Raw genomic sequence first — 14,334 nt, 5'->3', positions numbered from 1 at the left:
CTATAATGTTTACAATTTACATTCAGGCAATAGTTCATTTATTATATTATAATACACGCTTATATAATTTTATACACCATTGGACGCAATTTACAATTATATTATTTTTCTGAATTGTACACAAATAACTTTAACAGCTGTAGTAGTTAATCTTTATTTATAAAAATATTTACAATTAAATCACAACTTTCAAAATACTGTAGTCTGTGCTTGGTCTGTGCACAGAACACCAAGTAATCAGAATACTTTTACACTAAAGAGATACTGTGCCCTTGAACCAAAGAGTATTTTTACTCTCAGAAGCCTGAACAAGTTCACGAAAGAATATAATATTTACTCTGGGACCTGGCTTCACTCAGAACTTCTCAGACGACTAGACTCCATACCCATAGACTACTAGCTACGTCTTACAATCGTGATTTATATGTAGCTTTAGTGAGTGTGCATTGCAAAAATAGAGGTTAACTATCAACCTCAATTTTTCGGTGTTTTCACAACTGTCACAGTCTACCTAGACTTATAAAATATGATAAGAAGATATAAAATCTTTTTTTTTTATGCAATTTAACTAAAATCTCTGCGGTCACGAGTCACGACTCACTGTTATTGATTGATAATATTTGAGTGCATTTTCTTGTTTCTAATATATTAACACAGCGTATACTATGAAGTTTTATTCTGAACTACAGAAATCAGAATAATAATCACAGAGTACAAATACACATACTGAAAATAATAATTCTTCTACCGAAGATCGGACTGTGCTGTGGTTGTGTCATAATTCTTATCAGCTGTGATTGGCTGTTTGTTGAATTGTTCTTTGGATGGACTTTGAATTATTAATACCTATCTGCTTTCGAACTCGCTCACCTAGTGATCAAGAAAACCAGTTTTAAAAGCTGAAATCTTAAAATTTTAAGGCTATTGCTTGGTATTAGTTCGGTGACAGCACAGTAATGTTATTTTAATATCTTCGATTTCTATTTACAGAGTTATTCAAAAATGTCTGAAAACAGCAGCCCGATTAAATATTTTTTAAGTGGTGGTTTTGGTGGTATTTGTACAGTTCTAGCTGGACATCCAATGGATACTGTAAAAGTAAGATTACAAACTATGCCCTTACCAAAACCTGGTGAGTTACCTTTGTACCTTGGAACTTTGGACTGTTTTAAAAAAACTATTCAAAAAGAAGGTTTCCGAGGTCTTTATAAAGGCATGTCAGCGCCACTCACTGGTGTAGCACCAATATTTGCTATCAGCTTTTTTGGTTTTGGACTTGGTAAAAAATTGATTAAGTCTAGTGATGACCAAGTTTTAACAAAACCACAACTATTTCTTGCTGGTGCATTCTCAGGGATTTTTACAACCTCTATCATGGCTCCAGGAGAAAGAATAAAATGTTTACTTCAAATTCAACAAGGTGGTAATGTACCTCAGAAGTATTCTGGCATGGTAGACTGTGCCAGACAGCTATATGCAGAGGGTGGTGTCAAAAGTATTTACAAAGGGAGTGTTGCCACCATACTAAGAGATGTACCAGCCAGTGGTATGTACTTTATGACTTATGAATGGGTGAAAGAGGTGCTTGTTCCAGAAGACTCCAGTGCTAAAATGAAAATGTTTGCCACAATAATGGCTGGGGGATGTGCTGGTATAGCTAACTGGCTAGTCGGCATGCCTGCAGATGTTTTAAAAAGTAGATTACAAACTGCTCCTGAGGGTACATATCCAAATGGCATGAAGGATGTTTTTAAGCAATTAATGGAAAGAGAAGGTCCTACCGCATTGTATAAAGGAGTTACACCTGTAATGTTGCGGGCCTTCCCAGCGAATGCCGCCTGCTTTGTTGGGTTTGAATTAGCAATCAAATTCCTAGACTGGGTTGCACCCAAGCTCTGATATTGAGTGATGTTCTATGGAATAGTGAAATTGTGCATGTACTAAGTAGATATAAGAAAAATTTTAAAGACTTCCATTTAAGTGTAATCCATATTTTTACAGTTTATTTATATTGTTGATGAATATTATTATTTTGCCATTTTACATGACACAAATAAAGCAATCATATTTTTCTTATTTTTATTTTGCAGACAATATATTTTGTATAAATTAAAGACATAGATAGTTGTTGTTTAAAAATATTGTAATAAAAGCCTAAAGTGCCTTTTTTTAGTAATTTTATTACTTCTACCAATTTTAAATTTTTGAATATATTAAGTTCTTAATCCTATTATATGTCTAACAATCAACATTCTTAAAATTATCACTCTTTATGAGTAAGTCATACTAAGGAATTTATATTGTATTGTTTCATTAATTTATAATAGTATATATTACTAGCTGAACCTGATAAATATAACAGGATTTTCATTGGGATTAAGTATCTGATATTGTAGTTGATATGCTGCAGAATACTTGATACAAAGGATAATGAATAGAAATTCTGCATGAAAAATACATAAACATGCCATATTTCATAATTATAGGTTGTTGGAGTGAAACAATGTATATAATATATATTTTAATAAGTGCTCCTATGTAAAACAATGTTGTGTTCCAATTTCAAAATGATTTACATAATATGTAGATAAGTATTTGTCTGCATAAATTTATTTTAGAGCAATATACAACATTTGGTATTTATCTTCAATCAACAATAGCAACTAATTGTTATTAGTTGCTATAGTTGATCGAAGGTATTTATTTACGAAAACAGGTAAATGTATAATTATTATATAAATATGACTAAGTTCAATATTTTCCTCTTATTAATAATTCATAAATATAAACACAATATATTGTTATAATATTGTCTTAACCTTGAGAAATATACAATTTCTTACTCTCAAACAGAACATCTTGAGGCTAACCATCTCTACTGTGGTGTTTTAAGACTATGTAACATGATTACCTCCACATGGTTGTCCGAACCAACCTTTAACCTGGTAATATTTATTTTCAGTTATGTAGGTACTAGATGATTCAAGAGCTGGTTCATCATCTTATTTCACAATAATTGAGTCCAGGAATCCTTTGTTTATATTAGGAGTAATTTACATAAATGGAAAAAACATGTTCTTGAATCACATACATTTTTTTAACCTATTTAGTATTAGATGATAGGAGTATTTTATTGCACCACTTTACATATTATAATTTAAATAAACTGTAAAGCAAATTAACCTGTACATGTTTTTAACAAGTGGCAATGAGTTTGTTGCTACTTATTCTGAATAAAGCTTAACCTTACAAATTATTTAAGTTTTCTTTAGTGTTAATTCCGCCAATATTTGTCTTTAAAACAATTCGACACGTGTTTCGCCTCTACACGAGGCATCCTCAGGACGTGTTGTCTCGCCAAAATCTGGCACGAGACTTCCTCAGGACGTGTTGTCTCGCCAAAATCTGGCACGAGACTTTGGCGAGACAACACGTCCTGAGGATGCCTCGTGTAGAGGCGAAACACGTGTCGAATTGTTTTAAAGACAAATATTGGCGGAATTAACACTAAAGAAAACTTAAATAATTTGTATAGTTATGGATTTCCGCAAAGTAACGCCTTATTCAATAAATTTTCTTAAAGCTTAACCTTATCCGAAGTGTTGGTAAATATTAACAAGTATAACTTTTGATGTGTTATTAATATCTTCGAAAAAAATGGTATTGATTTGATTTAAATATAAAAAAGAGGTTAATTATTACATGATTTAAGTGAAGGAATTTACAATACAGGAGAATTAAATAAGCAAGACATCTAGAGGTCCCACACTTTGGGTAGCCAGTTTTGCTGCTAATAGATTCCTAGTTTTGTTGGTTTTATTTATGTATGTACTCAACAGGTGAAGCTAGACAGAAATTTCAGTCAAGGAACACTGCTATAATATCAGTTAAGCACACTCAACTCCTGGCATTAACATCTCACATGGCCAGAGTGGGTAACACACAGAGCAAGTTAATTGTATCACATTCACATTGTCAATGTTATGAACAAGATGCCACCTCACATCTGGTATGCTTACGACCATTCCCAATATACTATCTACAGTTAGAGATAAATTACTACATTCTTCTGTCAGTAATTAGCTGTCCCAATATACCTGATAAGTCATTCTTATCGCCTTATATTGGGACACGTGAATTGCAATTTCGATACAAACTTCTATTGCTGGTAAGCTATACATCGTCCCATTGACATACAGTGTGTAGGGATAAGGTGAGTTACTGTCAATAAGTTTATTGGGACAGAAGAGTCAATGATAAGTTACGATCTCGAGTAAGAGATAGACTGAATATTGGGAATGGCTGTTAAACTATGATTTAAAAAAAAATTGGATATTATAAAACATTTTTCGTTGTGGCTGTGCAAGTAATTGTTATGGGAAATTATTGCTTCAGTTTTTTAAAATTTAGGTTTAAACACACTTATACTGAACCTTATTCTGATATATCTGTGTTAATCACTTTCAAAATTCTTATTGAATCTTTACTCTCATCTTTCTATATAAATAAATATTGTCTGATAGTTAAAATTTAATAAAACTGCCTTCTAAAATTGATTTCCATTTGTTTGTTGTTGTGGTGTTCTTTTGCAAGTAATTTCTTGTTGATATATTTAGATGTTTCTCTTGTAGTATTTTCTACCTTAGTTTTTAATCCTAACCCTTTTCTGTCAGATTTCATAACAGTTCTTATTGGGTACCTTTTACCTAAACCAGCAGGACCCAGGCCTACCTCTTTGTCCCAACCAACCTTTAACATTATTTGGTACCCTTTATTAGATTCTGGTATCACATAATGGGGTGCAGTCTTTTTCCCTTTGCTTGCATTTAGGTTATGAACTGTAGATGAGAGATGTTTCTGTTTATCGGGAAAAACTTGATTCTCACATATTTCACATTTATACTCTATTGGTTTTCTCTTTTTTGGGGTGGAATGTTCATTGCATACTTCAATATTTGGTGTTGACTTATAACTTAGTAGTATATCTGCCAGTTGAAAATTTTTATTTCTAATTACTAAACTATTTGCAGAGTTTCCAGCTTTATCTCTAATTGAAGTATCAATTCCACGCTTTAAAAGCTCTTTCACTGTCTCAATTGAATTTGATTGGCAGGCTATCATAAGTAAACTCCAACCAAATTCATCAACAATGTTTATTTTATTTGGATATCTGTTCAGTATAAACTTTATATTTTCAATTTTATTATTTTGTACGAGGTAAAATAAATTCTTATCAGACAAGAGTTCATTGTTAGTAACTTTTTTGTTACATTTAGAGTTAACAATGTTATGGTCAACCTTGTTATCAATAGAATCTCCAAATCGAACTTCTTTCACTTCTTCCAGATAAAAATGTTTTGCTTCCGTACCACTTATATGAAGTCCACCTATTGAATTGGAACAGTTTGCAGGATTTACAAAATTAGTGTAAACTTTGTGTAACATTGTTCAGCAAACAAATGTTTTATTTGTTGTTATTCATGTATAATATTGAAATATATTGGCAGCCGTAAATATTTTAATACTCAAATAAAATCCTAGTTATTCAGTCATCAGTGACTTTTTTTTTTTTTTTCTTTTGGCAATAGCGTTTACTTTTTGCCAATAACGTAAATTAAAAGATTGGGAAACTAAGTTAAAAAAGGATACGGAACACGGGAAAGGATCAGATAAGTAGAAAGAGGATTGAAACGGATATTAAAAATTTCATAAATATACATATATATACTTGCTACTTACACAACATTACAAATATTTAAACTTTAATATGATTCTGAAGAATGAAAGATGACAATATTTTATAAAATTTACATGGATACATAATTAGACAGGATATACAGGTAGGAAAAGGAACATTAAGAGATATTAGATCATTCAGGAATGAGGAGCGGTCGTATAGAGAACATGAAAAGAAAATGTGATCTAGATCACATTTATCGGATTCACATTCACACATGTCAGTAGATACAATGCCTAATCTATTAAGATGAACAGGAGTGCAAACATGACCCAAACGCATTCTTATGATAGAAGAACATACTAACTTATTGCATTTGGCACGGAAAAACCATGGTTTAAATGAAATAAGTGGCTGAAGGTTAAAATATTTCCTGCCTTTTGATTGACCAGTTTCAGTCCAAAGTCTATTCCAACAATCCTGAAGGTGAACTATAGGAAGAGCACCTAGATCCTGGCAAAAAACTTTATAAGGGAAAATGTCGCCATCGACCACGGCTTCATTAGCTAGTTGGTCTGCTTTTATATTACCAGGAATGTCGCTATGGCTGGGGATCCATACAAACAACACAGAAAGACAAAAGTGATTGCATTTATTTAATAGATTTCTTATTTCTATGACAACAGAAGAAATGTTTTTTGATTTAAATGGGAACCTATTGAGAGACTGTAAGGCACTTTTTGAATCAGAGAAAATTATTGTTTTTGGAAGTTTAAATAGAATAATATATTCAATAGCCTTAAAAATACCATAACATTCCCCAGTAAACACCGATGTTTCCGGAGGAAGTTTAATTTTCTGTGATATTTTAAATTGAGCGTGATAGAAACCTACACCAACGGGATCCGAGGAGGAATGTTTAGACGCGTCTGTGTAAATATGATGGTAATCAACCCAAACAGTATTTTTAAGAAGATTAAACGAAAAATTTTTACTAATATCGTGCTTATTTAAATCTGAGTTAAAATTAATTTCTGGAAGCAACATTAATGCTTCAAAGCTAGTACTGAAAAGAGGATAGTTAATGGATCGATGAATAGGAGCTTTTATGTTGATAAATTTCTTAAAACTATTGATTAGACAAGGTGGGTTTTTATTTGACAATATGCAGATGATTCTATATAATGAGAAAGTTTCTGAAGTTTGTTATAAAGAGAGTGGTTAAGAAACTGAAAAGATCGGAATATAAATTTGTCTGCTAAATATTGACGACGTAGATGTAGTGGAGGATCACCACATTCTACTTGAAGAGCATTGATAGGACTTGACCGCATAGCACCAGAAACTACTCGTAAAGCTTTGGACTGTATGAGATCTGTTTTTTACACTACCAGGCTCCAGCAAGAATGTACCATAATCTAATATACTTCTTATAAGAGCATTATATAACAATTTCATGCAAAAAGGGTGCGCACCCCACCAAACACCTGACAGACATCTTAAAATATTAAGAGTACGCTCACATTTAGCATTTAGGTAATCACAATGTGGGATACCAGTTAGTTTCGAATCTAAGACAATTCCCAAAAACTTAACATTATCTTTAACTGGAATCTGATAACCCTCATAAAATATAGAAATAGGAGGAGGAGTTCTTGATCTCGTGAATAAAACTATTGTACATTTTTAGGTGATAGATCAAGGCCATTTAAGTCCAACCAAGTTTTTAAATTTATCAGCGGTTGTGTTATAGAAGAACTAGCTTTTTCAATAGAAATATCACGACAGTAAATTAATAGATCATCAGCATACTGAAGAACATTTACACTAATAAGTGATGATTTTAAATCGTGTGTATAAATATTATACAATATTGGGCTAAGTACTGATCCCTGGGGGAGGCCCTTTGAAACAAGTCGAGTAATTGGCTTCCTGTCATCTACTTTCAGGGTTATGTATCTTTCGGAAAGCATGTTTATGATAAAATTTGTTAATAGCAGAGGTATATTAAGTTGTAAAAGCTTACTCTTTAAAATACTTATTACGACATTATCATAGGCACAATTTATATCTAAGAACGCAGCTATTACTGATTTATTATTTGAAAATGATAATTGAATTTCAGAAATGAATATACTTAAGCTATCAATAGTACTTTTCCCACGTCTGAAGCCGAATTGGGATTCACATAATAGACCGTTATGCTCAAGAAACCATTCTAAACGATTTTTTATAAGATGTTCTGTAATTTTCATCAAAACAGAAGAAAGTGCGATTGGGCGATAGGCAGAATGGTCTGAAGAACACCTATTAGGTTTCAGTAAGGGAATTATTTCTTGACGTTTCCACGTGGAGGGGATGTTACCAGATGTCACTATGGAATTTATAAGAGATAAATAATAAAATAAAGCATCATCATCTAAATGAGAGATAAAGGAATACGGAATACCATCCAGCCCAGGAGCAGAATCCTTAACATGAGACAATACACCTTTTAGTTCAGTGAGAGAAAATATACTGTTTAAACCAAAACAGTTATCATTATTTATATTTATTACAGGGTAACCAATTATTAAGGATTCATGGCGACAGTTAAAATCACCAAGGATCATAAAAGGCTTCGGAAGAATGGAAATAATATCTTTAATTTCATTTAAGATTGCAGAAGAAGGATGAGGTATATAAATAGATACATAACAGATATTTTCAACTAAAGCAGCAATAATAGAAAAATCATTACTGTGAGAAGGAATAGAGAAGAGAGAAAAGGAAAGAGGGTGTTTCACAAGCATGTCTACTACCATGCCCATCCACACGATCTTCTCTGAGACATGAATAACCACGAATCTTAAATAAAGATCCTGGTTTCAACCATGTCTCTTGAAGAGCACAGATATAAGGTTTATATTTATTTAATAAATAAATAAGATCACTTTTTTTAGGAGTGATGCTTTGACAATTCCATTGAAGAACTTTGTCCATTATTTGGTTTATAAATTTGAGTAATTGCAGAAACTAATAAGGCAGCGTTGGACGGTGAAAATTCATTCGATTGACTAAGAGATTTTATAAGAGAAATAATTAAATCAATTACTGAGGATTGCAAAGGATTTTCATTTTCTTTGTTAATTAATGCACATCCATTAGAGGGTTGGGGAATATTAAAATCCCTTAAAATTTCTTGGTGAGCAGATTTGTCATATCCTTTGCTAAGTGTAGGTGGAGGCTTTGGTTTAACAAAAACAGTTTTTTTATATGAAGTATTGTTTATAGCTTTAGGTGTTGAATGTTGATACTGGGTTGGAAAAGTATTAGGAGTGATGTTAGGTGATGAGAGTAATGTATCTGCATATGAAATTCGAGAGACAGATGGATGTATCTTTGAAGCTTCTGAATAGGAAATACAGTTTTTAGCCATTGATTCCTTTATAGCTCTTTGTCTTTCATATTCTAAACATTTTTTATCAGTTGCAATATGGGAACCTTTACATAAACAACAAGATATAAAATCATCTTGAACAGAGCAGCTATCACCACTATGTCCTTGACCACATCTAAAACATCTTGGTTTAGATCTGCATTAAGATTTCACATGACCAAACCGACAACAATTGTAGCATTGAATAGTAGGATATATATACAAGTCTACAGTAAGAGAAGTGTAGCACATATATACTCGTTTAGGCAAAAACTGTCCATCAAAAGTAAATACCACAGACTCAGTACATTTAAGATGGTTTTGTCCATCAATCATCATCTTTCGTTTTATTCTCCTAATTTTTATGATTGGGCCACAGCCAATAGGAACAGAAACATTATCTTTTATTTCCTCTTCAGACCACTCAGCTGGTACTCCTCTGACTATTCCTATTCTACTCACAGAAAATGATGGAATAAAAGCCTTATATTTTTCATTTTCTAAATTTTTGTTTTCAACAAAGTCATTTGCATCTTGGTACTTAGAAAAAGAAATAGATAACCTATTCCGGCCTATCCTTTTTAAACTTCCATTCACAATATTTTTAATAGAATTTCTTTTGAGAAAACGACCAAATGTAACTGGATGTAAAGTAACATTATCATCGGGAGATGAATACTGTTTCTGAATGTGTACAACAAAAGGAGCAGCATCTAATGAGTTATATAACAGCCTTGCAACAGGGGGCTGTGGCTGTTGTGGAGTGTCTGTGTTATTTTTTTGTATTGTCTCTACTACTATAGAAGAATAATTGCAGGAATCGACTTTGGAAAGAATTTGTTTGTCACTAATGTCTACACATTTGCAATCACTTTCCTTAATATCTTTCTTATCACCACGGTGTTTTCGTCGTCTTTTATTACAGTGTCTGCATATTCTGGGTCGAGCTGACACTCGTTTACGGCCACTAGATGTCTGAGACACAGAACCATCTGTATCCATAGTGCTACCTTCGTCATCTGTCCCCCCTGGATCATCCGGGGGGTCCATCATATCATATAAAAGTGAAGAAGAAGAAGAAGAAGACTTACCAATAGGATGAAATTTACACAAATTAACACTTTAATAAAAACTAACTACTAAAATATATACAAACTACAACTTATCTGATCAAAATATCAAAATATTTACATGAAATTTAAAAATAAAATGAAAAATTGTCAAAATTACGTGCGACCGATCATAAGTTTCCCGCCCTTTTTTCTCATCAGTGACTTATAAATTTTAATACTTGAAAACAACAAAAACATTTTACATAGAATCACAGAAGACAGCACTTTTACTCTAATCTCTAACGAGCATAAATGATAGAGTATTCAGTATAGACTTTTTTTTGGTTCTGTTCGTCCATCTGGACAGGCAAAGGGGTCAAAAGCCCATACAGCCATCAGTACAGACTATAGATAAAATATTAATATAGGAATAGCTTGACATTGACAAGTAGTTATTTATTTTTTTGTTTATGACTTGGCTAGTTGGCCTTTTAACCAAATCTTCATGTCCATTATTTAAAAAAATCATTTTTAGTATGTCACAATTGAACCTTTTGTGTTACGGGCTCTCAAATTGTTGAAAGTCGCTCATTTAACGCGTACCCAAGTGCGTATTATTTTACGTGTAGCAAAAGAATGCTTAAAGTTACGGTGATTTATCTGAAAGCTAGTGAAACAATATATTATAATAAGTTGCAAATTATCCAATAAGTAGTTTTATTTTATTTTACAGACCTTTATTTCAACAAAAGTTAAAACAGTTATATTTCGGAATAAGCCAAGGTTTTCAAAGAAAACAATTGGTTAATAATCAACTTTATTTGTTCTTTCTTTTCCCCAACCTGAAATTTATATGCTTCATAGTAATAATTTGAGATATTCCTGCAGAACGACGCCCACGAAATAGACGATGAACAGAGATTGCACGCGGTAGTGACCGTACATTCTTAACCCTTTTGTGAATAGATGTTCAGTATCTGTACATCAGTACTTTACATTTATATACTGAACGATAGGAAATTTAACCTACTTTTTATTTAATTATAATACTTTGGTTAATTTATCAAACCAAATACCATATTATGAAGCAAAATATTGAGTAAGGTAGGAATTTCACGACAAAATTCGATTTTTTTTATCTTTTATATTATGTCAATTTTATCTAAGTTTTCTGTTAAAAAATAGAACCTTACATAAAATAGAACTGAAATAAGCTTCTCAGTAGTGGTGGGTGCTAAAAGTTATAACAATTAATATTAACTGTTAACCAGAAAATAACATTAACAATGCTATTAATAAATGTAGAGCATTATATTTAACTTCATAGTTATAAGTGATTTTGCTTAAGGTCAGGTACCTAATTAAAAAAATCTGTGATCAGCGCCATCTATCGAAAACCGTTATGTTGTCGTTTTACTCGATAGATTCAGTGTTCGATTTGTAAATACGAAATAGTTTATGAGAGTGACACTAGATGACGTTTAATATAGTATTATTTGTTTTTAAATTTGAACTTAGATGGGTTGTCTGTGGTTATCGCCATCTAATAAAGTTTAGGAAACTAACGTACATTAGCGACAACACTTCTTATTGCAAAATAAAATAATTTTCGAAAGCTAGGTGGCCACAGTCCATGCCAATATTGTGAATGTTACAATAAATGTATCGAAGTCTGTGGCGGTCATGTGGAGCAGAGCCTGCAATTGAGAAACGCAAGTGGACATATTAATGAATTAAGTGTTAATTATTACAAAATTTTCGGTGTTCACAGGTACATGAATGAAATGGGTGTGTGGGCAGAGAAAAATTAAAATGGCAGACAGGTGTCCAAACTTTTATAATAACATTATTTCTCTTTTTTTTTTCACTTTTTTTAATGTGCTTATTCAATACTTGATACCAATATACGCCTTAAGATATAGTCCAGGATTGTTTTAGCACCTGTATATGGTATACAGATATATTGAAACTATTTAAATTTCAAATAAATTGTAGCTAAGATAATAATATATTACAGATTTAAGTCCATCTTTAATTATTATATTATGACAAGTTATTTCAAAAGATATATGTTATATACCATAAAATAAATAAAATTGATTAATATCTTTAAGCCAATTGTGGTTGCACATAATAAACATATGAATTCATATTTAATAATAAAATCAAAATTAACTATTCTTTAAATCACTAGAGTTTGACACACAAGTTTGTGCTTCGGTGCATGTTATCACCACACCCTCACACAAACAGCTCACTACCGGCATAAGAGACAAAAACTATTTGGTACCTACAAAGATAAACAGTTAGTAAAGCTGTTTTCAAATAAATAAAATAACACATTTTTCTAAAAATTTAAATGTATATAATTCTGATATAAATCCCAATGTTTTGCATACTTTTCAGCAAGTCAGAAGTAAAATTCAGTCATACTTGCACATGTTTTAATCATTGGAAAAATAATTAATTTGAATATGTTATACTCGTCTTAGTTATAGAAAATCAAGGAGAAAATAAATATTTCATGATAAACTTCACATCACTGTACACTGTTCTGCAAGTTTGCCCAACACACCTCTCCATTCACCATGGCCACTATGGATGCCACCGGATTCTTTTGAATAAAGTCATAAACACACACTAAGCTCCCAGCATCTGACTAGACCAGTGAAGCACTACACCCTCAATACACGAACAGTCCTCTACAACAGAATAACCAGTGCAAAAGTTAATTTATAGATAGCTTGTTTGACAATAATTACAAATCTAATTTATTTTTACATTATTTAGACAGTTCATGAGCAATACTTTTGAGAGCATCTGTTTGTTCTCTTAACAACTTAAGTTTTTGTCTTAAATAGTCCTTTTTAAAATTGAGATAGTCTTCCTTAATTTTTATTTTCCGTTGCTCTTGCTCAGCCAATAATTCACAATTAAAAGTACTGCCTGCGAAGTAACTGGATTTATTCTTAGTTTTAGATTTTGATGGATTTATTTCAAAAACTTTGGGTTCTATAGGTGAATGAGTTTCATTTATAGATTGTTCAGATCGTTCACTAAAGCTATCCTCCATGTTATCATTTAATGATATAAATTCACTTGATGCTTCTTCATGCTTTAAACCATCACTCAGTGGATTGATACCCAACACCTCCTTTTCAGGCACAGTCAAGTTATGCCTTGGTAGTTCACCATTACTATCCTGGTGACGTTTTTTAGTTTTTGATCTCAAATCTTGCCATGTCTAAAAATAATTTTAAGAATAAGTGTTTTGATTAATAAATTGTTAAAATAAGACGCATATTTTTCTAAAATAAACCTCACTTGCGTAACACTTGGTCTTTCGCAAACAACCCATTATTTTTATGGCTCTTACAAAAGGCTTTGTGTTTGAGACGGTAAATAATATCTGTTGAAAACAATTTACAACTAATTTTATAAAATATATTTGAATGACGTTATTATATTATTTTAATAACACCTTACGTGGACAGCGTAAGATCGGCCCGTTTGAAACCTACTTTTCTCCATTGTCTCCATGTTTTTCGTGCACCCGGAATAGCATTACATTCATTGGCTATGTTTACCCACAAGCTTTGCGAATCTTTAATAGAATTGAAACCCGTGGTTTGAGACGTTTTACGAGAAATTAGACCGGGATTTTTTGTTAATAGTTCCAGCAATTTCTTTTTTTGTCTAACAGATACATATGTACGTCGTTTTCTCGAATTGTTATCCATTGCTTGAACTTTCTGTATTTTCCTAGTCTTAATCTGGATAGCTAATTTGTTGTCACCATTTACATAAACATAACAAATTAAAAGGTTGGTTCTTCTTCTTCGTTCTAAAATTACTAGGTATATCAACAAAATACATACAACATTTTTTTATCTTTATGGCTCAAGCCTCCAGCATTGCTCCAACACAGAACAGGTAAGGAATGTATGAAATTGCCGATTTGTACTGAAAAATTGAAATTCTTTTATATTAACTTAAATACTTAATGAGAATATGTCAACATTTATTAAATTTTTGTTATTTAACTCACATGAGCGTCTGAAAATGTATTTTTTTTTGCATAATTTGTATGATAGGTTGGAATATAAATAAGTTAACTTTGAACTTGTCACGAAGAACTTTGCACTTAATCCTCTCAACAAGAAGGTTCGTGTCGATAAGGTTATTTA

The 14,334-nt window shown here is 31.8% G+C and overlaps 3 protein-coding genes across 3 annotated transcripts; 1 reads left to right on the top strand and 2 right to left on the bottom strand.

The window, feature by feature from the left end:
* The first annotated feature begins 766 nt into the window (after window positions 1–766).
* Window positions 767–2,168, top strand: LOC126973902 (congested-like trachea protein). The gene has a single exon (XM_050821270.1). The coding sequence runs from the start codon at window positions 1,003–1,005 to the stop codon at window positions 1,897–1,899; it is 897 nt and encodes a 298-aa protein (XP_050677227.1). The 5' UTR covers window positions 767–1,002; the 3' UTR covers window positions 1,900–2,168.
* A 340-nt stretch (window positions 2,169–2,508) lies between these two features.
* Window positions 2,509–5,565, bottom strand: LOC126973899 (G patch domain and ankyrin repeat-containing protein 1 homolog). The gene is made up of 2 exons (XM_050821266.1): window positions 3,590–5,565; window positions 2,509–3,245 (listed from the first exon to the last, which is right to left on the bottom strand). The coding sequence occupies exon 1, from the start codon at window positions 5,443–5,445 to the stop codon at window positions 4,531–4,533; it is 915 nt and encodes a 304-aa protein (XP_050677223.1). The 5' UTR covers window positions 5,446–5,565; the 3' UTR covers window positions 2,509–3,245; window positions 3,590–4,530.
* A 6,924-nt stretch (window positions 5,566–12,489) lies between these two features.
* Window positions 12,490–14,015, bottom strand: LOC126973914 (uncharacterized). The gene is made up of 3 exons (XM_050821285.1): window positions 13,669–14,015; window positions 12,929–13,391; window positions 12,490–12,849 (listed from the first exon to the last, which is right to left on the bottom strand). Exons 1-2 carry the CDS (start codon window positions 13,885–13,887, stop codon window positions 12,930–12,932), a joined length of 681 nt encoding a protein of 226 aa, XP_050677242.1. The 5' UTR covers window positions 13,888–14,015; the 3' UTR covers window positions 12,490–12,849; window position 12,929.
* Window positions 14,016–14,334: the final 319 nt, after the last annotated feature.

The sequence above is a fragment of the Leptidea sinapis genome, chromosome 30 (assembly GCF_905404315.1).
Source record: "Leptidea sinapis chromosome 30, ilLepSina1.1, whole genome shotgun sequence".
Taxonomy (NCBI): Eukaryota; Metazoa; Arthropoda; class Insecta; order Lepidoptera; family Pieridae; genus Leptidea; species Leptidea sinapis.
The sequence above is the reverse complement of the archived record's forward strand: the minus strand, read 5'-3'. Positions and strand labels throughout refer to the sequence as shown.